The 27,491-nt window shown below is 45.5% G+C and overlaps 1 protein-coding gene across 1 annotated transcript in view; it reads right to left on the bottom strand.

Moving 5' to 3' along the window:
• The window catches only part of RGS9 (regulator of G protein signaling 9), a 707,657-nt gene that overhangs the window by 405,090 nt on the left and 275,076 nt on the right, over positions 1-27,491 (bottom strand). Inside the window, exons 3-4 of the mRNA XM_069199876.1 lie at positions 26,180-26,230; positions 2,819-2,925 (exon numbers count right to left, since the gene is read on the bottom strand). Coding sequence (XP_069055977.1) covers positions 2,819-2,925; positions 26,180-26,230 — 158 coding nt within the window. The remainder of the gene's footprint in view (positions 1-2,818; positions 2,926-26,179; positions 26,231-27,491) is intronic.

Genomic DNA, 27,491 nt, shown 5'->3' with positions numbered 1-27,491 from the left:
ACAAAACCACAATCAGTTGTGCCCTACACTGCGAACAGAGCTTTACAAGCACACCCCAAAACACGCACAACACATCTCAATAAAATCCTAATGTCACTTAGCAGCTGAACCTCACATGAGGGTCCCATCATCAGCTTTATTTTCCACCTTCTTCTCTCTTTTATACCACTGTCAGTTTATCACTCTGTCCATGACATCCATTCTGTACAACTGAGGACAATGGAAAGCCAGCTCAGAAAAATGAATGTACATGGCTGATCTATGGGCCAGATGTAGCAAAATGACATTTTGCGAATTGCAAATTGCGAGTACTAGCGACTCGCAATTTGCAAGTCGCAAAATGTCACGCAGAAAGGTGTCTCAGACACCTTCTGCGAGTCGGTATGGGGTCGCAAAGACCCACCTCATTAATATTAATGAGGTGGGTCGCAAATTGCGGCCCCATACCGACTATGGGCACTCACTAACATGGAGGCCTGCTGTAGTCAGCAGGCCTCCATGTTAGCGACCTGCTTTTAAATAAAGCAGTTTTTTTTTTTTTTAAATGTAGCCCGTTTTCCCTAAGGGAAAACGAGCTGCATTTCAAAAAATCCGAAACCTTTTGTTTCGGTTTTTTCAGGGCAGGGAGTGGTCCCTTGGACCACTCCCTTCCCTGAAAAAATGTTTTGGGGTCCATTCACAAAGGGGAAGGGGTCCCATGGGGACCCCTTCCCGTTTGCGAATGGGTTACCATCCACTTCAAGTGGATGGTAACTGCGACTCCATTTGCGACCGCATACGCGGTCACAAATGGAATTGCATACCATTGCGAATCGCAAATAGGAAGGGAACACCCCTTCCTATTTGCGATTCGGAAATGCATTTTGCGAGTCAGATCCGACTCGCAAAATGCATTTCAACATAGCAAAGTGGCTTTTGCGAGTCGCAAACGGCGTTTTTCGCCGTTTGCGACTCGCAAAACCCTTGCTACATCTGGCCCTATGTTTTTTAGCAATCTTCTGTCTGCAGAAAGGCTTTTTTCATTTACCTTTCTGCTCAACTTAGATGTGCCTCATTGTCCCTTCTTTTATCAAGGGGCAGCAAACAGAACTTTATTTTAGGACATCAGCCTTGCTTCTTTTTAGGCACAAACACTTCATGGTTGTTAGGGGGTTGCCTTGTTGTATTAACCTTCAAACTGCCTGTGGTTTGAGGCAATAGTGAACTCCAGTTCACAAAACAGAGTAAAACCTCCACTGCTTGTGTAGTATGTGAAGTACGAGTGGTGCACGTTAAAGGCGTAGAAATGCAGGCCAAGTTGTCACTTTGTTTTATGCAGCTAAAATGTGTGTGTTTCAATTCTCATGTTCTAAATAACTTATGCGAACCAGACCAAAAAAATATGTGTGCTTGGATTGCCATGTTTTTCATAATTCATTCTAACAGAACCGAGAAAAAATGCCTGTGCTTGGATTGCCATGTTTTTCATAACTCATGCTAAGAAGACCAATAAAATTTCCTCTCTCGGGTGCACACTTTGCTTGTAAATGGTGCAGGTGAAAATATAGCAGCGAGGTAGATGACCTTGTGGTACTTCCATCCCATTCGAAGAATGAAGGAAAGTAACAGCGGTTTTCCACATATACCTTTTAAACTAAAACATTGTTCAAATAACCCTGTATAATGATGCAGAAGCTGAGCCGACCCCTACCTGCTCCATTATTCACCATGCTTAGGAAAGGTCTATAAGGTGTTGATGCAATGGTGGGGTGAGACATACTCACTGGGTGCTAGAGAGAGCTATACCAAGGAGCTCTGACTTCAAGACTCAATGCACCCTAAGGTATGCAGAGAGGCATTGCATGACTTGGCATGTGAGCATATAACTCAACTGAGGTAAAACTAACAGAATACGTGTGTGATGAAATATCATTAAAGCATGGTTAACCTTTAACCTCATTTGTATATGTGCTGCTAAACTGTTTACAACATTTATAATCATTCTATGACACATGATATGTAGACAAATAGTGTATAACAACATATAATTTAGTGAAGTACCCACGATTGACTTGCATACTAATTTTCAGGGGGATGGGGGAGTCTGTGTATGCTACCTGTGAATGAGAGCTTCTCTGACAGAGCTGTCTGACTCCCAACATTCTTTTCTACTCAAGCCAACTCAGTGGAGGCAGAGTGAGAGAACCCCATCAGTCCTTTCCTCCTAAACGGGAGGACTTATCTTTTGGAGCTCAGGAGATCTACCAGGTGTGACACAGACTTTGCTCATCTTTTGCATTTAAATGTATTTGTTACTACTCATTAAAAATATAATCAGCCCAGCGCATTTTTATGTGCATTCTGTATGCAGGAATTCATGCCCAATATGTTCATATTTTCAAATTCCTTTTGATTTAAGGTGCTCAATAGAATATATGTTTTGGAGAATTTCCTGACCAAGGGCAATGAAATGATGACTTGTCAGCTTGACTGTTCAACTAAAGTTGCCATTTTGAACTCCCTCGTCCTCATGAACAGATAACAAAGCATCCCCAGTATCACTAACCTCACAAAGGCTTCCATTTGTCTTGGGATCAACAAGACCCCTACAATGCTCCTAAAAGTGAAAAAGCCTTAGACTGGGTTGGCGGCTGAGTAAGTATATGCACATTTGTAGATCCTGCATAAATAATGTAGCTCTCCATTATTTTAATCATCTATACTCCAGTTCTGCAACCCAGCATCTACCAATGATTCAGCAGGACCTGCCTATTAGCAAACTTCAAAATGCTCCTGTTTGTACACATGCCCGTCCAGGAATTTGGACTTGTTTGCTCACCTGAAAGCGGTATAGACTGTTGTCTGCTTTGAGAATAAGGTTCTTTGGTTCCTGCAGTGGGTAAAAATATCCATATTTGGTCATCAGGTTCCCAATGTGCTGCCCTTCTGAAAGAAAAAAGAGCATATAGGTGTCTGAGTTTGAAACATCAATACATTTGATATACCGACTGATCCCTGTTCACAAAGGTTTACATTTTCATAAGACAATATTTAAAAAATGCACAGCTCAAAATATTAGATCAGCAGAGGAATGTAGAAGTCCCTCCCAACAAAAACACTGACAGTTGAATGCTGTGATCAGGCACCAGAGTGATTGCCATTATTAGAAAGGTAAATGATTTGTAGGCAAGCTCCTGTTTATGGTAGTGATTTACATGGTCAGTCAGGGTCAGGACATGGTTAGCCCAAGACCTGTACAAATGGGCACCTGGTCCTTCTTAAGTCATTGATGGTCGTTCCAATAGGTGTCATGATCCTCTACTGCTTCAGTGGACGACCTGGGCCTACATTACGACAACAATAAGGCCCAACAGATGTCAGATTGAGGGCAAACATATAGGTTCATCAGAATAGCGTCACCAACCCTGTATATGTCTCTGGATAACAAAAGTCCCCTACAATGCCCTGTGTGAGTATTGGTCGTAGAACAAGAGGCTGATAGATCAGAACCCTAGGCAGCGCTGCAGACTGTGTTTCATGACAACCGATTCTCTATACAGAGAGAGAGAGACATAGAAAAAGAGAGAGACACAGACGTGTGTGTGTGTGCTCTCACATGCTAGTGTGTGTGCATGCGTGCATGTGTGTGTGTGTGTGTTGGTGTGTGTGTGAAGCAATCATTGGACAGCACAGCCTAGGCTACATCGAGAACTTAAGCATGCAGAGTCTGAAGGACAATATTCACCCTGCCCTTCACCCTATCACCCAATTCTCCAGCTAAGGTGACAGATTTCAGAGTGCACCTGATTCCATACGTATGTGGCCCATTTCTCACAGGAGACTCCCAAGTAATACATGAAGCACAAGAAACTGACATAACGGATTGTTTATAGGTAACAGTATATATGCCAAAAAGTGTAAATCTCCCATCCAGCGACTGCTTGGTTTCACGGGCTTTCCAATGGTAGAGCCATAGTCGGCTCTTCCATCAGGGATACCATTGCACATAGCAGACAACTGATGAAAACAGCAATGGAAGCACTAACGTATTAGAGGTAAACCTTCTGATGTCGTTCTGATAGGCATCTTTCATGTCAAAGACCTCCATCACCACAGTGGTTCTGGACACAAAAGATCCACAAATGTCCTCATGTGCTGGAAAACTACCAGTGCCTGAAGGACTTTAGTTTAGAGTTCTCCAAAGAAATATATTTTTGGGAAGGTCTGTTTTCAGTTAAAACAAGGTGCTATCAGCTGCTGTATGTGAAAACAGCTGGATAGACCTGCTGTCACAGTTTTTTGTTCTGGAGTGTGTCCCATCTGGAGGCCCAGCGTAAGGCTCTAGATTGGGCTGCAGACCAACCACATATGGGGTGGTGAAGGTGGTGCCTCTACTGCCAGCTATCCAGTCTCTGAATAATGCCCTCTGTTCTTACTGGGCGTGGGCATAGGATGATTACTCCCTTTACACCACTCTATGTTGTTTGTTATTTCTTTATTGCTGATAAATAGGAGAGAAACCCTAACAAGCGGATGACATTTGGTATTGTTGTCATATCACTAAGCACTATGAGTGCACTGTGTGACAGCTAATGGAAGAGGAATATAGGGAGAGAGAGAAAGTGGACCAACATAACAAAAATCAGGGAAAGCAGGAATTAGAACTGAGGTCTCCTCGCAGACTCCAAATGTGACGCAGCTGGGCCGGAGAAACTGCACAGACCCCAGGCTTGCGCCGGACCGGCATCAACTGCTACTCAGACCAATCCTGGTACTGCTTAGATGCTATGTCCAGCATGTAAACAGCACCAAGATTGCTGGGGAGCCTGTGCAGGTGTCCCACCGAATGCTGGGACACCATCAGGAGCAGAGAAGCGAGGATGCAGGAGACGGCAACAGGAGAAGGGTGGCAAAAGGTAAGTAGTTTCTTTTCTTTTTTTTTTTTTTTTTAAATGTTTCCCCCATTGTCCAACGCCACCCCCTTATGCCCCACTCCTTGACACGTGCAGCGGCTTCCGCTGCATGCCAGTAACACTGAGCAGCATGCAGCTTGAGCAACTTTCAGGAGCTGCTCAGTGCTATTTACACTAAGAAAAGATGCCGTATTGTGTGTGCTAGCTATAACATTGGTGCATTGCTGGGTTGTCCATTCTCAGTAACATTAAGCACCACCCAGTAATCTGCACTGTTCACTGGCAGCACCACACAAACAGAATTCCAATGCTGTTGGCAGCACCCATTAACTAGCAAACTAATAATACCATCAACATTTTAACAGTACTATAATTTTCCTGGGGTAGCACTCATTACAGAGCTCATATGTAATTCTAAACCTTCTCTCACTGATATCAACCATTACATAGCACAGTAATGTTGTCATTGTGTTTTACCACTTCCATTCAACTGACAGAGGGAAAACAAAATGGCTCCTGCTCGGCCATGTTATCTTTTACCCAGACCCGCTTGCAGGGTGCAGAAGGGGGAGGGTGGCGCGGGGCTGGGGGGAGAAGGGAGAATAAACATTTGTTTAATTGGAAAAAAAACATCTACTTTCCATCACCGCTGCACCTCTCCTCCGTCAGTGCAGAAAGGCACAGGCTCTCAGCCTGCCCTGTGGCCAATCCTGACGCTGCTCAGAGCAGAGTCAGGATTTGCTGGGAGCGCCCAGCCAGAGCACTCCCAGGCAGACTGGGAGCCTGTGCAGGCTCTCTTCAGCACAGCAACTGTGTTGCCAGGCTGGAGAGACCCTACTGCGCATGTGTTTTGGCCAGCCAAGATGCCTGGCCATACATACATGCGCAGAAGGGGAGTGCTGAGCACTCCCCCTCGCTGCTCATCACCCCGTTGCTCCACCCCTTTATCAGAAAACAATAATAAACCCAGTTTATTATTGTTTTCTGGTAAAGGTTTAGCAGCTGCCGCTGCTGGCAGGGAAGCAACGCTCCTCCACCCTAACGGAGGAGTCCCCCCTGATGGGAAGGTGAGCAGGAGAGGGGCACTGCTGAAAGCAAGGTATATTGCTGCCACCGTCAGCTCGGTACAGCCCGGTGAAACACAGGTGATACACAGGTCCCCATCTTTTATATCCCTTTTAAAGCTGCATTAGCCTCACAATATGTAGATATGATGCAGGGGCATAGCTTTGGAGGGGGTGTTTGAGGTGCTACACTCCCCACCCATAACTGTGTTTTTTTATAGTTTGGTACAGGTGCTTTCAGTCTGGTATTGTGAGATATCAGTCGGATTTACCCAGGAATGTTTACATACACACAGACAAAAAAGCTCACACACTTTCTTACTCCCCGTTTTGAACAAAATAATGTTTATTACCCTTACCAATTCACATTCTTCACCCTTTCCTCTGCCCCTTGGATCCCTCTCATGCACCCTGCTTGTCATAGAATGTATTTAAACATTGTACGCCAGCCTGATTGTCAGAAAATCTGAAGCTCGCACACCCCAATCTTACTGACCAAGCTACGCCCCTGATCTGATGAGCTTAGAAAGCACTGCGTGGAAGTGTGAATCGTCAGCCTTTGCAACTTCGCAAAGCCCTAAAATTACTTTCTTCAAAGTCCATGAATTTCCTACATCGACAGACATAACCTTCACATTGGGCAGCCCTTTTTATATTTCACATAGATTGTGCATGCACTGTCTGTGATGCATTTTGTTTACATTCAGTGGACTTACAGCTAGACCATAGCTTACAATTGGTTAGCTTTAGTGTTGCTCTCATTTGCTTCGATCCCATTTGTCACTGCATGCCGGTGTCATGCCCTCTTCTTGTGTTTGGCCCTCCACAGGAGCATGGACCAAGGACTTGCTCAAGTTTTTGGAATTACATTTTTGTTTGTTGTTTTCTAGCATTCCTTATGAGTGCTTGTGTTTTCAGCCCATCTTCCATATCCCCATCCATGTAGCTTCTTTTCCTTCCCAACCACCTCCTTCCCTGTTGCTACTTTTGCCTCCCACCACGCTACCCAACAATGTACGCAAACTAGCCTATCTGTGACAGCGAATAGGTCTGTTGTTGTGGCACAGGATGTGCACCTTGCACTTCAAAGCGTGACTGTGATTCTGTGTGCCTTACAAATAAAGAATAACTGCAACATTATTTCTTGCCCCCAAATGAAACTTACAAAGTAAAACATAGTTTCTGCTGTATTCTTCTAGTTTGACGAAATACGGTGCTCACCAGGGGTGACTGGTATGCATGGGCCAAATGTGCGTGGTGGTTAAAAAAACACATGAGCATCACGCACAAAGCGCTGGCTGCTTGGTGATGGAACAGGATGTAGATTGTGTACTTGGAATGGATTTGGTGTTTGGTGTTTCAGTTACGCATGCCTGGGCGAGGTTTCACTCGCCATAGAGGAAAAGGCCCGAGTGCCTAGTGGGTGTGGTCATTCTACAATGCCGTGGGTAATGCATGCCTTGGGGCGTTTAGCCCTTTAGCCCAGGGTGAAGTCCACACTGTAGAGCACCGTAGCAGATTGCACAAGCGAGGGCGGGACGGGATGATAAAGTGGGAGAAGATGAGCAGTACTAAGTTGTGAATGGTGGCAGGCAGTGAGGTTGAGTGCTGGAGAGGAGTCCAGCAGCAACATTATTTCTGGACTTCCTCCGTGCAGGCCACGTGCAGGCAGTACCAGCTGGCCACTGAACTTTCAGAGGAGCACTGATTGTGTAACTGGCGAGTGTGCCATTTCTGCCTTTCAGTTCCTGTTTTGGGCCAGTGCAGTCCTGCTTTTTGCTTTCAGATTGAATTTGACGTTCAGACTGAAGATGTGGTGTTACAGCCGGAGCTACTGACTTTGGATCTGGGGAAACCAGGTGCAAGTCTTGGCCTCTGCTCATTATCCTGTGATCCTGGGCAAATTACTTATTCTCATTGTGCCCAAAAAGAAATTAATGTGTCTTTGTGAAATGTAACTGCTGCTTATGTAAAGAGCTCCAATTCCTTCAGGTCGAGTTAGTGCTGTATAAAAATTGCAGAAAGAAAAACCTAGCCTAAAGAATAGGACAGCTCTAATCCTCTGCCAATTGACCATGGTCAGCATCAGCTACGCCTGCTGCAGTCTGGAGGCGGAGGCTTCTCCTCAGGTCCCTCTCGCCTGAGGTCCCCCATCCATTTTTGCTTTAATGACCAAAGACATGAATGAGGTGCTTGTCCAAAAAGCATTGAAATGGGAGGAGCCAGCTGCCCCATGAACCCCTCTCTGTTGCAGACACAGAATGCAGGGAGTTGGAGGGAAGCCGTGGTAACAGGGGCACAGGTAATACTGTTTAAAGCCATGTGACAGCATACACAGGTGGAGGGAAAGGGGCATGAGGTGATGAGGCTGCTAATCGTTTTTAAAAGGGCACTGTATGGCAGGTGAAGAAAGCAGCAGCGCCAGGCCACACAGCAATACATACACTGCATCCCACCAAACTCTAGAGCCCCCAAGAGGGGTCAAGTCAAAAGGCGTTGCAGGGCGACCCCTAAAACGGAACACAGCTTCCACAAGGCAGGCAGTGAGGGGTCAGGGTGACAGACCGTAGTTGGCCTATGGGGAGTGCAGTGTATGGAAAATGCGGCAACCATGGCCTCAAGCTCCCTCTAACTCTACGAAGAATATGAATAATAAGAACACATAGCCCAGTTATGGAGACAGAGAACTTCAAACAAGTGTCAGTAGAAAAAATGGAAACACTAGAGGCAAAGAGGGAGCAGGAGAGGCAGTGGAAGCAGTGGAGGGTTCCCAAGGGGGTCTGTGACTCGCCCAACCTGTCTCTTAGCGTCTGTTTAGAGTTTTAATCACTGGGGCCATGAGCTGCGACTCGTACACAAGGCTTTGCTACACTTAGGCCATGATAGGCAGCTAAGGTGGCCCATGAAGTGTTGGATAGAAGAAAGCTGCATTGTTCAGGGATGTTTGTCGCCTCCTTGGTCATTGGTTTTATACCAAATGGCCAGGGGAGACATAGTCCAGCATAATTTGTTGGTACGAACCTCAAAATAAACCATTTAAGCCCATGTTTTCAACATTTCTAGTATGGGGGAATGCACTTCCCATACCTCCCTTTCAGTTTAGGCTTGCTCGCATTTTCAACCCAAGACTTACCTTTCTGCCCCACCACTTTTAGAATCCACCAGCCCACACTGGTGCTCACCAGTGCAGTGCATCTGTGAAGCGCTAGCAAAACCTGTGAAGTGGCTTTTTTTCAGAGATTAAGGACCTTGAACTAAGGCTCTGACATAGGCATTTGACTGAATTCCTGTAGACTGCTGCACTCTGTGCTATTGCACCCTATATTGGAATGCTCTACACTACTCCACTCTATGCCACTGTACTCTGTCACTGCACTCTATGCCATTCTACTCTACTCCATGCCACTCCACTCTATTCTACACAAGTCCAATCTGTCACTGCACTCACACCACAGAACATTTGCTACTGCACTCCATGCCACTCTACTCTACTCTGCACCTCTCCACTCAATGCTACTGCAATATATGCCACTCTACACTACACAACTGCACTTTATACCATGACACCCTAAGCCAGTCTACTCTACTCTGCACCACTCCACTCTATGCCATTGCACTCTACGCCACTCCAATCTGTACCAGTCCACTCTCTGCAGCTGTACTCTATTCCACTGTACTCTACTCCCCATCACTCCAATATATGCCACTTCACTCTATACCGCTGCACTCTACACCACTCTATGCCACTGTACTCAATGCCACTGCACTCTATGTTACCACACTCTATGCCGCCCTACTCTACTAAGCAGCACTCCACTCTACACTACTGTTCTCTATGCCACTGCACTCTATGCCACTTTACTCCACTATGCACTACTCCACTCTATGCCACTGTTCTCTACACCACACCACTTTACATCACTGCACTCTATGGCACTTTACTCTACTCGCCTCTGCATGACTACACTCTATGCCACTCCATTCTATGCTACTCCACTTTACGCTACTCACAATATGCCACTCAACTTTATGCCACTCTACTCTGCACCACTGCACTCTATGCCACTGCACTCTATGCCACTCTACTCCATTCTGGACCACTCTCTACCCCACTGCACTCTATGTCACTGCAGTCTACTCTACAGTACTCTGCACTACTCTACTCTGCGCAACTGCACCATACTGCACTCTATTATACTGTGTAATACTCTACTCAATGCCATTGTATTCTATGGCACTGCTATCTACGCCATTGTACTCTGCTCTGCACCACTCCACTCTACACCACTGCACTTTATGTCACTCTACTTTACACCACTCCACTCTACGCCACTGTACTCTATGGCACTACACTCTATGTTACTCTACTCTGCACCACTCTACTCTATGCCACTGCACTTTATTCGATTCTACTCTACTCTGCACCACTCTACTCTATGCCACTTTACTTTGCACCACTCTATACCATGCTACTCCACTCTATGCCACTGCACTCTATTTCACTCTACTTTATACTACACCACTTAATTCTACATCACTGCAGTATACGGCACTGCAGTTTATGCCACTCTACTCTGTGCCACTCTACTCTAAGCCACTGCACTATGCACCACTGCACTCTATGCCATTCTACTTTACTCTACACCACTCTACTGTATGCCACTGCACTGTATGCCACTGAGCCCTATACCACTGCATTCTACATCACTGTACTCTACTGTGCACCACTCTACTCTATGCCACTGCACTTTACACCACTCTACTCTACTGTGCACCACTCTACTCTATGTCACTGCACTCTTTGCCACTGCACTTTACAACAATGTGCTCTACTTTGCAACTCTACACCACTGCACTCTATGCCACTGCACTCTATGCCACTCTACTCTACTCTCACTATGCCACTGCACTGTATGCCACTGCACTCTATGCCATTCTCTCTACTCTGCACCACTCTTCTCTATGTTACTACAATGTATGCCACTATGCTGTACCCCACTCTACTCTGCACCACTCTACTCTAAGTCACTGCACTCTATGTTACTGCACTCTATGCCAATCTACTCTACTCAAGTCCACTCTATGTCTCTGAAATCTATGCCCCCCTGACCCCGCGAAGCACCTTTCCCTCCTCCCATCTCCCAGCTGACTGCTCCCCCCACCCCTCCCCTTCTTATTGGCGTCTGCGCCAAAGCCAAGCCCATCCGCACGTGTCTGTGCCTGGACCACACCCAGCACCAGCAACCCTGTTGGCTTCGGTTGAGGTCCCTCCCACCACCCAGCGCCTTGAGATCCTCACAGGTGAGTAGCCATGCTTTATAAGCATTGATTGATTGAGTCTACTCTGCACCCATCTACTCTATGCCACTGCACTCTATGCCACTGCACTCTATGCCACTGCCCTCTACGGCGCTCTATTCTGCACCACTCGACTCCACTGCACTCTACGCCACTGCAGTCTATGCCATTCTACTCTACACTGCACCACTCTACTCTATGCCACTGCACTCTGTGCTACTGAACTCTACATCACTGCACTCTACACCACTCTGCTCAGCAAATGTCTACTCTATGGAACTGTACTCTGCGCCACTCTACTCAACTCTAGACCACTCCAGTCTCTGTCATTGCACTCTATGGTACTCTACTCTGCACTGCTCTACCCCTACTATACCCTACACCACTGCACTCTAAGCCAGTTCATTCTACTCTACTCTATGCCACTCAACTCTTCTCTATGACACTCCACTCTTCTCTGTGCCACTCTACTCTATGCCACTTCACTGTTCACCACTCTATGCTACTCCACTCTACACCACTCCACTTTGCTCCACTCAACACAGTGCCACTCTAAGCCACTCTACCCCACTTCACTCTACACAATGCAATTCTACTCTACGCCACTTCACTCCACACCATTTCACTCCACGCCACTTTACTCTATGCCACTCTACTTCACTCTACACCACTCTACTCCACTCTACTTGAAATCTCTCTACACCATTCCACTCCATTCAACTCAACTCTACTTAACTTCATTCTATGCGGCTTCATGCCACTTCGCTCTATCCCACTCCACTCTTGCAACTCGCCGCTATGCAATTTTACTCTATGTAACTGCAATCTATGCCACTCTACTCTACCCTAAACTAGTCCACTCTACTCTGTACCAGTTCACGGTACGCCACTCCACTGTACATCACTGTACACACCTACCTCTACAGCACTCCAAGCCACTCTACTTCACTCCATGCCACTACACTCTACGGCACTCCACTCCACTCCATTTCCTGCCACTCTACTCCACTCCACTCCACACCAATCTACTCTAATCACCTCCACTCTGCTGTGCAACATGGCTAAAAACACTGGCAAAGTCAATAGCTTTCTCACAGGTGACACATATTGGCTTGCACTGCTTGTTTCAAAAGGTATTTAACTTAGAGTACTTGCACAAGCAACTCTTTATTATCTCTTTTATATTTTTACTGTGCTTATAATTTTTAGTGCTCTACCAATTTCAAAAATTAACAATTTATGATGCTTGTATTGTACTTTTATGGTATGTTTTTACTTACCGAAATAAAGTTAAATGATGATGATGATAACTTGCACAAGCAATTGTTTCCTAGTTCTAGTTTTCATGGCAATAGGTTATTCTTGTTCTTTGATTGTAGTGTAACATTCCTCCACCAATACTGGGAAACAGTGTGATGTGCAGATTACTATAGGTCATGGAAGTTTGTTAATGATTTATAATTCATAACAAGTACTAGCAAATAGGTCTAATTTGCATTTTCAGTTACAAGCTTTACTACAATCGGTGGGTGCGTTAAAGGTATGGTGTAAACCTGTATGGTGCACTGCCTTTCTTTTTCCGTTGTCTGGCAATGGCAGCAGGGAAAGCACTGGGCACAGGATGTTAACAGCAACTCTGGAGCAAAAGCAGGCGAGTTTCCCACAGTGCTGATACACCAACATCGACTCTGCAGCACAGAAACATCTGCCCCTCACCCTCTTTCCTGTGTTTGTGTGGAGGCGCATATGCTCCCAAACTTTGCCCCTCTTGAGTGAAGCCTTTTTCCACAGTGATGTGCTCGGAGGGGCCTAGTTAGCATGGTGTGTTCTTGAGGTTCAGAGGATTAGGGAGAAGAGTGAACATGTCGCTGCTGCACCAGTTGTAGAAGTGGCCTGCAATCATAGGGGATGTTGGTGACACTAGTTTTGGGAAGAGAATGTCCCTTCATGGTGTACAGTCATGTCGCCCACTCTGTGAGCCCAAGTGCGATTATATAGTATCCTAATTTTTGTTTTTTTGGCCCAAGCCTCACTGTAACTTTTAGTATGCACAAACGTCTTAGCCTGCCTTTGACATTAGCCTGGTGCTAGACTTGTCCTAGCCTTACAGGGGTGCACCAGGAGAGTGCTCAGTAGGGACAGACTGTACTGTCCCTGTCACAGATTTATGCATATACCGTATGGTGGCAGTGCATCGTGTTTTGTTGTGACCTTATCATGACGTGCCTTTTACCTGTGTCACAGGAGTGAAAGCCTACTGGTTCACTCATGTAAATTTCTGCTGCTAATGGCGAACCTGGAATCCTAGCACCAAGATCCCTAGTGCATAGAGGAATGCAAATTGTGTGCACGAAGTGTGTTACATACTGCACTAGTGTATGAGTGAAGCAGAGTGACACAGGTGTGTGGGTTCCATTTTGGAAACCCCTGACCTGGTCATGAGCACCAGATAAAGAGGGGTGGAGGAGGGAGGTTGCATTCTGAGCCACTGAAAGTGTATTGCTGACATTCCTGAGTCTGGCAGCAGGGGACCCAGACACTGAAGTCGGGAAAGAGAAGACAGGCTTCCCCTTTGATATTCAATTATGTCCTTTTGACATGGAGTTGATTGCAATGGTGAAGAATGATATTGCAGATCCTGTTGTCAGAATTTGAAGGATCCTCTGAAAGGAGGCCAGTCCTTCATCTCTCTTCCTGTTTACTGTAAGGTGCGGCTATTGATAGTTGGCTGCAGACTGCTGACAGCTCTTTGTGCCTCTGTTGTGGGTGCTCCAGAATCGAGACAACCCTGTTGTGAAGACAGTTACTCAAGATAAAGTCTGAGTCTGGACAACCTCAGGAGAACACGTGAAATAAGAACCAATACAAACTGGTTCTGAAAGGGCGGTTAGAGAATCCACATCCCTTGCCTGTCATCCGTGTATAAGAGTGGGAACTCCTGACCCACTGGTTTTTCCAGTTCCAAGTTCTCTCTGACCAAGAAGGGGGTACTTCAAAGAGAACCTAGAGGACTACTGAGCAACTAGAGCTGGCATCTGTCTGACAGGTAGCTTCCCAAAGGTGACAGGACATCACCTGGAGTCTGATCCGTATGAAGAACTACCTGCCATGTCCTAGGAACATGAGGTGTTTCTCCTCTGAGAGGAAAGGAATCAGCCACCCTTATGGAAGAAGCTCACTGCTGGTGTAGACAGAAGCAGTTAACCCTTGTGATGTGGTCTGTCCACCAGAGATTTACAACTAGAGCAGCCAATGTTCTAGCCTGGGAACCAGTTAAAATAAACTCATCAAGGTTACCGGGGCACTTTTGAAGCATGACTGATTGGCTCCCACTGGCATACCAATAATCGCAGCTGTAGCAGTTGCCCGGCTATCAGTGGCAGCTGGTGATTACTGAAGGTGGTAATAATATTTGCCACACATTTACATCATTGTTTTTAAAAGTTGCGCTGAGTGCCGTCTATATGATAACAATTACCTCCAGAGGGCGTGGCGAGGTAAGATGGCCAACAGGATGTGCCCTTAGGGAGCTCCATCTCCACAACAACCTATTCTGCAATCCTGCTCCATCCACCCTATTCAACTTGTGTTTGCCTGATGGCTTGACCCTGAGTGGCTTTGGGCAAATATTTAGGAAATCCTGGCACTCGACTTACATACCAATCATTTTGAGGGCCTGCAGCATGCTGGGCCTACTTGTCTGACTGTCCCTTTCGTTCAGCGGCTGGGGCTCAGTGGTAGGGGATTCCAACCTCCATGGACATACTACTGTCTCTTGAGACCCTGGTGGTCGGCTGAGTGCCTGCCACCCCCCTGCTTCAATAGGCCGGGAACTGGCTCAGACTCGCATCTTCTTCCGCGGGGGGCTTGGGTGAGGGCCGGGAAGCTGGGTACGGCGTCACATCTGTGGCCCTTTTCCTGCTACTAACCGGAGAGGTCCGAGATGTGGAACAGTCACCACAGCAATCCCCAGAGCACGGGGCAGAACCATTTAGGGTGGTTGTATTGGCAGCTATACAGAGCTCCAGTGAGGCATTGAAGGGACAGATTGCAGACGTCTCCATTGAAGTTACCTTAATGCATGCAGATTTATGCAAGGAGGCACTTAAAGTGGACACTGCAGAAACCAATATAACCACCCTACAAATGGAGGTCCGTCTGCTCAAGCAACACATGTCATTGTTATCAGTTCCCTGGAACACCGTATGGAGGATGCTGAAGGCCACTTACAATGCAATAATGTGCGACTCCTTCGGATTTCCTGAACGGGTTGAGAGCCAGTCAACAGGGATCTTCCTTGAGTAATGGTGAGGCAGACTCTACGTCCCAGGGGTCTCTCAGATTTCTTCACAGTGGAGCAAGCTAATTGTGCCTTGGTCCCCTTGCAGCCACTTGGGGTCACGCCACGGGCGCACATCACCAGCATCATGAACTACAACTATACTTATGCACCTAACATAGATGATGGGCTGTTCTTCCTCAAACTCCAGAATGTTGCTTCACTGGCTTTTGAGGGCCCAGTTGTCTAGGCTGGTGACATCAATTGTGTCTTTGATGATAAGCTGGATAGATCTCCTCCCTGCCTACACACCAAAATGAAACTTTCTTTACAGGAGGCAGTCACTAATCTGGGTCTCTGTGATATATGGCAGGCCACACACCCTACGACGCCCTGCTATTTCCCTCCTCCCCACATACACACTAGCTTACATCACATTTTAGTGTTGGACACTATGGGAAGGAAAGTACAATTGGTCACTCATCTGTCACGGTACCTCTCTGCCCATGCCCCAGTGCTCTGTGAGATTAAATGGGGAGTGGCACACCACTTGCCCTTTGGATGGAGAATTGCTCCAGAGATTTTTCAGGACTCAGAAGGGCAGAAGATTGTTGCAGGGGCTCTCTCGGAGTACTTCGAGATAAACTTGTCCACCACACTCTGTCGAGCAACTGAAATGGGAAGCGGTGAAAGCAGTGATTTGAGAATACTAGTCTGTCTGTTGTTGGGTACGGCATTCAATGCAGGTCGAACTATAAAGGGATGAAGTAGAACTGGTATGCTTGCAGCACCTGTCACCGGGCACTGGCCCTGTGCCCCCAGGGAGATGGCCGCATAGCATTATGTCACAGAGGCGAGAAACAGACTGGAGAAATGTACTCTAAAATCACACTGCCAGCTCTTCCACAGGGAGGGAGATGTCTCTGGACGATTGTTAGCTTGGATCTTTAGACGGGAGAACCCTCACTTCCCTATACTCCATCTCTGAGATTCTCTGGGGCAGGATGAATACTAAAGTGTGGCATAGTGGACACATTCAAAACTCACCTCTAGCCTGTCTATCTCAACCCTCGCCCCTCAGATCCAGATCGCATTGCCAATTTCTTAAACATAGATCCCCTACTTCAACTAGACAAGGGGGCAAGCCTGGACTAAAAGGTTGACCTCTATTTGGAGGAGGTCTGGGTGGCGCTTTGAAATGTTGCCCCAGGTTGCAACAGCCTCCCTGCGGATTTTTATCAGGCCTTCTCCCACTCCCTTACTCAACATTAATTTGAAATATACTTGGAAGCTTATAACTCAGGGGTCCTTTCTGAATACATGTGAGAGTGCTGCATTTCCATGATGCTCAAACCTGGGTCCGATAACTCAAATCCCTCCTCATACAGACCTTTATCCATGATCAACATGATCTGTAAAACTCTTGCTCTTTAGTTATGCCCAATAATTCAACAGTTTGTCCACGAGGATTAATGTGGATTCATCCCTGGTCGCGACACTACTATGAATCTCTGGAGGCTGACACATATTTTACACAAAGTGAATGGTAGAGATGACAAACTCACCAGCATTTCTATAGACATTGCCAAAGCCATCGCTATGGTGAACTGGCAATACCTTATGCAGGTACTGGGTGCTATGGGGATCGGTCCTAGATTTCTCTATTGTACATAAACTCTATCACCAGGGTAAGGCTAGGTAGACTATGTTCTGAGAACTGGCCATTGGCAGATGTACACAACAGGGCTGCCCTTGTCTCCACTCCTTTTTGCCCTTGCTTTAGAGCCCATGGCCATTTGCATTATGTGAGAGATTTCACCCAGGGGATTACTGTTGGGAATACCACCCACTTGGTGTCTCTTTACGCTGCTGACTTCCTTTTTTACTAAGGAAAACCGCAACACTCGCTCCCACCACTGCTAGAGCACTTAGATAAGTTTAGGAAGATATCCGGCCTGCGGATTAATTATCCGAAATCTCTACTCTTCCTACAGGGTGCCCTGCCATCACTGGCTCCCATGGCATTGCCGGTCCTCCCTCTCAGGTGGGAGGTTGACAGATTTTGTTCCTTAGTTATGATGTTAGCACCTACTACAGAGAAACGCCGACAACACAATATTTACAGGGTCATTGAGGGCCTCTGCTCCTCTATCTAATTTTTGAACACTCTTCCGCTTTCCATTATGGGGACCTTTGCTAACTCAAGAATGGGCCTGCTGCCACTGTGCCTCTATAGTATTCAGCATGCTTTTGACTGCCCCCCCCCCACCCCGACCCCCAGTTTGTCTTTTGACAACTGAAGACCGTAATTACCTCTCTGATCTGGGTAGGAGGATGCAGCAGGGTAGCTCTGAACTTTCTGTTCTGCCAGTTGGCAGAGGGGGTGCTGGCAGTTCCGAATCTGGAGCAAAGGTACCTGGCCTCACAAATGAAACATGCAGCACACTGGCTTAAAGATGAGGATGACTGGGAGAAGTAGTTGCTAATGGACACCACCAGTACCTCTACTACTATGTCAGATAATGATGGCGGGAGAGGTTATGCTCCATTCCTGGTGAGGCACATGGTGCTGATATGGAAACTAACTGCCCAACAGATCCTGAAAAATGCCCCTTTGCCACGGAATTTGTGTTCTGGGACTTACCAGTATTTAGGGACCTCGCAGACTCAGTGAATATGTCCCAGTGACGGGAAGGTGGGTGCAAAACCTAAGGAGACCTCTTCCCCAAAGTAGTATCCTTTGAAGCTGCCCAACTTAGCTTTAAGTTGGGGATGGGACACCTCCGCGAACACACCAGCCTTATGGCTATTATTACAGATATATGGCCTTCATTCCCAGCAGCACCTCCGACTTCACAAACCTTTCAGGCTCTTCTGAAGCTGGGGGGAGGGTGACACCTAGTCACACAATTTTACAAGGCCCTGTCAAAGAACAAACCAATTTTACCACCCCACTCAAGAGGAGCTTGGGACAGAGAACTTGGGTTGCACATTGAGGATGCACAATGGGTGAGAATCTGTGGCCTGGTACATTCTGTTTCCAGCAACACCAGGTTTAAACGCATACACTTCCACTTTTTGTATCACACCTATATAACACCACTCATATAGAATAGACCCTGCCAAATGCCAGCACTCCCCCCGCTGTCACCATCCGACAGCCTTTTTGTTACACCTCACTTGGTACTGTCCATTGGTTCACAACTTCTGATTGAAACTGGTTGAGAGTGTGGCTGCAATGGTGACAATCCCCTGTCCAGCTGAGCCACTGACCTGCTTTTGGGGGACATCAGCTGTAAAAAAAGGTCAGAAAATGGCTTTTAAATTCCTCCATTTACTGCTTTTTCTCGCCAAGTGGTGGGTTATGATCACTTGGTTAGGTGTGAAGGGCCCGACTTGGGGCGCTGAAAGTTGGATGCAGTATAATGGGCTGTAGCTGATGAATTGAGATTAAAAAAGTGAAGATGCAATGGCAAACTGGCTAAAGACCTAGATGTCTGGTGAAGCGTCTCCCCCAGCCTGATACCTGTTGAATTACTATGCCACACCGGAAGCTGTAATTCACATGTCTTTATACCTCTATGTATACCTGGGAACTGCAACATTCTATAGCAAGCTTTCATACACTCTTTTCTTTTCTTTGAAACACAGGCCTGAAGTGAGATGAATCTCTGGTAAGGGACTTTCCAGGTCAGCGGGCAGTCACCATGTGTCCTTTGGAAGACACTACTTGAAAAGGTTCATCATCGTAAGGAGCATCAAATGTTCTTTTCCATAGCTTTTGAGTGATCACCAAATCTCCTTTTCAGAATGGGAGGTCTTATGCATGCCTCCTCTTGTCTGTATGCATTTTCATTTTCTGTTTTTGAACCAAGTCCCTTGTACAAATTAGGTTTTCATTGGTATCTCTCTGTGTGGGGTCCACTGGGGTATATTGGTTGCCATTGCTCTCCCGAACTTCAAAGTAGCACAACTTAAATCTGTGGTAGAGTGGGATGTTGAGCAATAAGCTCAGAAATTAGAGTTCAGTACTGTTTTTAGACTGAGCTTTCCAAGAGTTGCACACTTTACTGCTTTTTTGCGTACTCACAAAATACTCAACAAGTAATTTGGCCTGTGGCCACAATGATGTGATCTTTTGATGTTTTACATTCAGAACCTTGAGAGGTTCTTTAAATGATCTGCATTTGAAAGGTGGACCATTGTCAGACATCACAATGGCTGGCAAACCCTATGTTGCAAATATGCCATCAAGTTTGTCAATTGCACACTCATTTATTATGGATGAGAGATCTTCCACCAACAGAAAAGGTGAATATTCATCTATTATCACCATTGAATGATGTATATTGTCAAGTAGACCAAAAGCAAATTATGACTTTTCTCTCCCAGGCATGTATAGGGAGATAAGACATATTTAGAGCATGTTCGGCGACTTTGGTTGACAGGTCATTGCATATGTGACAGGCCTTGTGTTCCTTTTCAACTCTTTCATCTAAGTATAAAAAACAAATGTGGTGTCGGAGAGATCTCTTTGTAGCAACAATACTGCAATGACCTTCATGAGCCACTTATAACATCTTTGGTCATCAACTCTCTGGAATCAGGATCTTCCATCCTCGCAGAGTAACTCCTTCCTAAGTTATGGACTCTTCATCTTTGACATTCTTGTACTTTTGATATTCACCATCATTACTGAGAGGTTGAACGTTTTGGTTCCACGAGTGATGTGTAATTATGTCTTTCAACTTGAGCATGTCACTATCATGGCTCATAGCAGTTACAATCTGGACTAATCATACAGCAGCTGTGGTACTTGACTTGACAATGATATTATGTAGACCTTAGCTGTTTTGGATGGACTGCCATGACCTTCAATAGGCACTCTTGAAAAGTAGTCAGCAGGATTTTGATCGTTTTCCGGGCAATGCACAATTCGTACTCTTGCAATCGTAGTCCCCATCATTCAATTTGAGGAGGCATCTTGGCTTTTGGATTGCTGAAGACGGTCAGCAAGGCTTGATGATCAGTCACCAGGGTAAAATGCATTCCGGACACAATACAAGGAAATTTTCATAAACCCATACTACTGCCAAACTTCCTTTTCAGGCTGCAAGTAAACATGTTCTGTTTCGGATAAACGTCTACTAGCACAGGCCACAATATTTTTTCTTGCATTTGGGAGTTGTAGGAAGTTGGCTCTGTATATACCATCTCAAAATGAGAGATAGTGTGCACAGAGTCCAAGGGTTCCCCGTAGAGGTTGATAGTGGCAAAATTAGATAATACTAATGCTTTATTTTGTGGTAGTGTGGTCGAGCAATAGGCTTATCAGAGGGTAGTGTTAAGCATTTGTTTTACACTCACAGGCAATAAATGAGGAACACACAATCAAAGACTTAACACCAGGCCAAAATGTTTTATATAGAAAAATATATTTTCTTTAATTTATTTTAGAACCACAAGATTCAAGATTTGAGGTAAGTACATAAAAGGCAAGGTACTTCACACAGGTAAGTATGGAACTTTGAATTAAAGCAGTAGTACACACAGTTTAGGTTAAAATGGCAATAAGCTATTTTAAAAGTGGACACACTGCAAAAATCAACAGTTCCCGGGGAGGTAAGTTTTGTTAAGTTTCTCAGGTAGTAAACCACTTACACAGTCAGCCTCATGGGCATAGGCAGCCCACTGTCGGGGGTTTGAGGCAACCCCAAATTCACCGCACCAGCAACACAGGGTCGGTCAGGTGCAGAGGCCAAAGGAGTGCCCAAAACACATAGGTGCCTATGGAGAACAGGGGTGCTCCAGTTCCGGTCTGCTGGCAGGTAAGTACCTGCATCCTCAGGGAGCAGACCAGGGGGGTTTTGTAGCGCACTGGGGGGGACACAAGCAGGCAAACAAAACACATCCTCAGCGGCACAGGGGTGGCCGGGTGCAGTGTGCAAAGTAGGCGTCGGGTTTGCTATAGGAAGGAATGGAGGGACTTGGGGGTCACTTAGGTGATGCAGGCAGGGCACAGGGGGGCTTCTCTGGACAGCCACCGACTGGGCTAGGAAGAGGGCCACCTTCTGGTCACTCCTGCACTGGAAGGTGGTTCCTCTAAGTCCTGAGGACTGCGGGTGCAGTGCTTAGTCCAGGCATTGGGTTCCTTGTTACCAGGCTGTCGCGGTCAGGGGGAGCCTCTGGATCCTCTCTGCAGGTGTCGCTGTGTGGGTGCAGGGGGGTCGACTCAGGGTACTAACGTCATCGTAGTCGCCTAGGAGTCCTCTCTGCAGTGTTTGTTCTCTGGAGCTCGAGCCGAGCCGTCAGGTGCAGATTGAGAAGTCTCACGCTTCAGGCGGGAAGAGAGAGTTCTTTGAAAGTTGCTTTAAAGTTGCAAAGATGTTGCAGTTTTTGAACAGTGCCACTGTTATTGGGAGTTTCTAGGTCGTTTGGGTTCAGGGCAGTCCTCTGAGTCCTCAGAGGTCGCTGGTCCCTGTCGGATGTGTCGCTGTGCAGGTTCTTTGAGTCTGAAGACAGGCCGTTTGGGCTGGGGCCAAGTCAGTTGGTTTGTCGTCTCTGCGGGGCTTTCAGGTCAGCAGTCCTTCTTCTTGTTGTAGGTTGCAGGAATATGATTTCCTGGGTTCGGGGTTGCCCCTAAATACTCAATTTAGGGGTGTGTTTAGGTCTGGGGGGCAGTAGCCAATGGCTACTGTCCTGGAGGATGGCAACACCCTCTTTGTGCCTCCTACTTGAGGGGAGGGGGACACATCCCTATTCCTATTGGGGGAATCCTCCAAAACCAAGATGGAGGATTTCTAAAGGCAAGGGTCACCTCAGCTCAGGGCACCTTAGGGGCTGTCCTGACTGGTAGGTGACGCCTCCTTGTTTTTCTCATTATCTCCTCTGCACTTGCAGCCAAAAGTGGGGGCTGTGTCCCGGGGGGTGGGCATCTCCACTAGAGTGAGTGCCCTGGGGCACTGTAACATGAAGCCTGAGCCTTTGAGGCTCAGTGCTAGGTGTTACAGTTGCTGCAGGGGGAGGTGTTAAGCACCTCCACTCAGTGCAGGCTTTGTTTCTGGCCCCAGAGAGCACAAAGGCTCTCCCCCCAGGGGTCAGAAACTCATCTCAGTGGCAGGCTGGCACAGACCAGTCAGTCCTGCATTGAAGGATTGGGTAAAATACAGGGGGCATCTTCTAAGATGCCCTCTGGGTGCATTTTTTTATAAAACAGCACTGGCATCAGTGTGGGTTTATTATTCTGAGAAGTTTGATACCAGACTTCCCAGTATTCAGTGTAGCCATTATGGAGCTGTGGAGTTCGTTTTGACAAACTCCCAGACCATATACTTAATATGGCCACACTGTACTTACAATGTCTAAAATAGACTTAGACACTGTAGGGGCATATTGCTCATGCAGCTATGCCCTCACCTGTGGTATAGTGCACCCTGCCTTAGGGCTGTAAGGCCTGCTAGGGGGGTGACTTACCTATGCCACAGGCAGTATTTTGTGTGCATGGCATCCTGAGGGGGGTGCCATGTTGACTTTGCCTTTTTCTCCCCAACAACACACACAATCTGCAATGGCAGTGTGCATGTGTTAGGTGAGGGGTCCCTTAGGGTAGCACAACACATGCTGAAGCCCTTAGGGACCTTCCCTGGTCACAGGGCCCTTGGTACCACTGGTACCTTTTACAAGGGACTTATCTGTGTGCCAGGGGTGTGCCAATTGTGGAAACAATGGTACATTTTTTAGTGAAAAAAGTGGGAGGTAACTGCAACAGGGAGCCATTTTCCTACAGGAGTCCACTATGCTGTGCAAGTATAGCACCTAACCCAATGGGTTAGAGTCAACTACAATCTTGGTATGGAGTTTTGGATTAAAATACACCATTTCTGTAGCATTTTCTGTGGCATAATTGATTCTCTTGAAACTCTTTTCACATTCTTGTGACCGTTTAAAGCAACACTTTCCTTTGTTAGTTCTCGTAATGGAGCACTAACAATGGAAATGTCATTTATGTATCATGAACTGTAGCTAACCGTTCCAAGAAAAGAACGTACCATTGAAACATCTTGTGGTCGTTCAGCATTTGTCAAAGGTTGTACTTTTGCAGGATCAGGCATCATGCCTGTTGGAATAATCCTCAGACACAGTAAGGCTGCGATGATGCATTTATTCAATCGCTAGCAGCATACACATAAGCGGTGCCGACCACCCCAGACGCGTCCACCTCCGCCTTCGTCTCTCATCAACCATCGCCCCCAACATTCTGTCTCCCAGTCCACACTCACCATTCCACATTCCACACTCGACGCCACAATGTCCCCATCAGAAATTATATGGCCAAAGGATTTCAGTTTTGTATTACTGAACTCACACATGTCTGCGTTTAAAGTCAAGCCTGCATCATTGTGTAATTGACATACTTGGGAGAGGGTTCTATCATGCTCCTTCTGTGTAGCTCCAAAAAGCAGTATGTCATTGCTATAGTTAAATGCATTCACAACAGGTTGTATGATGCGTCGTATGACGTCTTGGAAAAGTTCTGCAGCCTTTCTTCAGACAAGTATAAATATAACACTGACTGCTGAATTTCTATGGTTTTGTGTGTGTAAAACGTGACCCTAACTATAACATCCCTGTAACCTTTGTTTTTTTTCAGTGAAATTCTACCATGTTTTAACATAAAGTAATATATAATTACCAAATGTTAAACGTTAATACCACCACCATGTTTTTTCATTGGGGCGGATCCTTAATGATTTTGCACTGGGGGTCGGTCTGAGTGCCAAGGTAGATCTGCAGAACAAATATTTGGACAATTTGTTGCCCATAAGGGATCCCTTAGAGAATCCTCCATGTTTTCTATGTTATGTTAAATCATCTTATAAAGCACAAATCGCTACCCAACAATGGGCATACTGACGCAGGATCTCTCTATCCTGACCGCTTATGTGATTTTTTTATTTATACAATTTCTCCCCAGGGCCAAGCCGAGAAACAAAATGTCGGCCACAACTTTCCTTTCAGGGTGCGACCAGCCAATCAGGGTCTTGCTTTTGGGTTTGGATCCGTGGACACTCGCGGTCACCCGAGGATCCGTGAAGAATCCACGAAGGATCCATGTTCCTATATTTTCTATTTTTTCCTTTCATAACCCTGAAACCACTGAACAGATTAACACTAAATTACAAAAATAGACCTTTCTGGACCAAATCTAGGTTTCTGCTAAATTTGGTGTAATTCCGTCCAGCGGTTCGGGCTGTAGCTGTGCCTAATAATTTCAAAATCTCCACAGACATTGCATGGGAAAGAAGTGTTTTGGGATCCCGCTTTTTCTCAGCCCTCACTTGACGAATCAGCCCAAAGCTTTCCACATATCACCTAAAGTGAATGGCAAACTACTTTTGAAAATTTAGTGAAGATTCGTCAAATGGCGTCAAAGTTATTAGCAAAAAAATCACTTTGTCTATGCGAAAAGTTGGTCCTAACTATAACTACCTACTGTCTATCGCAAGTAGGTATCATAAATACGTTTTTCATTGTACTAAATTTGAAACATTTAACAAAATATATTTATTATAATGTATAATATATATTTTTTATAATTGTGTTACACTATATATATACATATATATATAAACACAAATACTCATATGTGTATGTGTTTATTTAAGTGTATATTTATATATGGTGTTAGATATGACTATAATTCATGTAATTTACATTATGTTAATGCTATATACTAAAATATTTAAGGATTACTATTTTAAACTGTATATTTTAAAAAAATAATTTGTTGTATGTTTTTGGATGATATTAGTGTTAAACAATATTTTATTTACGTTATTTTTTTACTGACCGTTAGAAGGACAAGAACATGATATTTTGGTAAATGATATTTTTGACACAATATCTATGTCAGATCATATTGTTTACCTCGATTGTGTGTCAGTGATCCCTTATGTCAGAACCAAAACCTGTAAAAGTGTCCTTAAGCATCCAGATGTGGCTCCTCCGCTATGGCAGAGGAGCGTCACCCCCTCTTCAGCAGCAGGAGCTGCACACCTTTAAAATAAAATGAAAATGAAAATGAATGATGTTTATTATTGTTTTATTTTTAAAGGGGCGGGGCCATGAGGGTGACAAGCACTGCACACAGCACTCCCCTCAGTGCGCATGTATGTATGGCCATCCGTCTTAGGCCGGCCAAACACACACACTCACAGGGCTCTCTCCAACCCGGCACTGTGTTGCCGAGTTGGAGAAAGCAGGCCCAGGCTCCTAGTCTGTATTGGAGCACCCTAATTGGGTGCTCCCAGCCAATCCTAACGCTGCTCTGAGCAGCGTCATGATTCGCCGCAGGGCCGGCTGAGAGCCTGTGCCTTGAGTGCAGCGGTGCGGCGACAAGGTTCAGGTAAGTTATTTGTTTTACATTTTTATTTTATTTTTGTTTATTCCCCCGCTCAGTTGCCAGCCACGACTGTAAGCATCTCTGACTGATGAAATTCTGATTTTTCTCCTAAGTGTTAAGTAATGTGTTTACACCTAGGATGGCGAGGGAGCGTGCAAGATCCCTTAATATGTTTTCATATATGTGCTTTAAAAGTTTTCTCAAAGATATTAAAACAAAGAAGAAAACTTCATCAAGAATTTACCTTCATCAGTAATTTGTAGACGTTGAATAATCCACTCGAGTATGTCATGACCTGAAAGCAAAAGCAAGGTTTTGGTTAAGAAGAGAAAAATGAAAACAAGCATCATCAACACATGCATTCACTGTAATAGAACACCCCAATCAAAGATTTCATTAAAATAGTTCTATTACGTACACGTGCATCAATTACCTCAAGAAAAATAATTGATTTCTGAATTATATTTGAATACCCTTTGTGTAACACAAACACATAACACAGTTATGCAGGGGTGCACCCTGTGCATGGCACCACCTGCAAGGCGTTTTACTGTCTGGGATCAGAAAATATGAGATTTGTACACCAAACACCAGGATACGAAATTATGAAACATGTACAACAAAGAAGCTCAATAGCTAATGTGCATTTACCAACGACCTGAATTTTTACCGGTATTTAATGCCCAAACCCGTACAAAATTAGGAAAAAATATATTTTTCCTTTATCAGTACATACCTTAAACAATATATATGAGAAAACACTTTTTAAACTATTCTAGAGATCTATTAATGATCTCTGGCTAATAGTTAAAGTAAACAAAGAAACTAAAGCCATGTTAAACATGGATACAGATTATATACTGAATTCTGTTTAAGGATTAAGGGCCAGATGTAGCAAGCATTTTGCATGGTGCAAACTGCGAAAATCGAAATTTGTGCCATGCAAAATGCCGATTGCGATGCTCATTCACAATTTGCAAGTCGGTACTGATTTGCAAATTGTGAATGCGACTCGCAAATAGGAAGGGGTGTCCCCTTCCTATTTGCGACTCGCATCGCTATGCTAAATTGCTTTGTGACCACGAATGCGGTCGCAAAGCAATTCGCAGTTACCACCAGTGTCACACCTATGGGACCCCTTCCCCTTTGTGAATGTTGCCAAAAAGGGTTTTTTAGAGCAGGCAGTGGTCCAATGAACCACTGCCTACTCTGAAAAACCGAAACCAAATGGTTTCGTTATTTTTTTTATTTTGCAACGGGCTGCAAAATAAAAAATAAAAAACTGCTTTATTTAAAAAGCAGTCACAGACATGGAGGTCTGCTGTCTTCAGCAGGCCACCATCCCTGTGAGTGCAGGGACTCGCTATGGTGTCACAAAATGCGACCCACCTCATTAATATTAATGAGGTGAGTCTTTGCCACCCCATAGCGACTCGCCGACGGTGTCTGAGACACCGTTCTGCATCTGATTTTGCGAATCGGAAATTGCGAGTCGCACCGACTCGCAATTTCCGATTCGCAAAATCGGAAAATGCTACATCTGGTCCTATGTCCGG

Source organism: Pleurodeles waltl, chromosome 7 (assembly GCF_031143425.1).
Source record: "Pleurodeles waltl isolate 20211129_DDA chromosome 7, aPleWal1.hap1.20221129, whole genome shotgun sequence".
In the NCBI taxonomy this organism is placed as follows: Eukaryota; Metazoa; Chordata; class Amphibia; order Caudata; family Salamandridae; genus Pleurodeles; species Pleurodeles waltl.
This window is presented reverse-complemented; position numbering and strand designations above follow the sequence as displayed.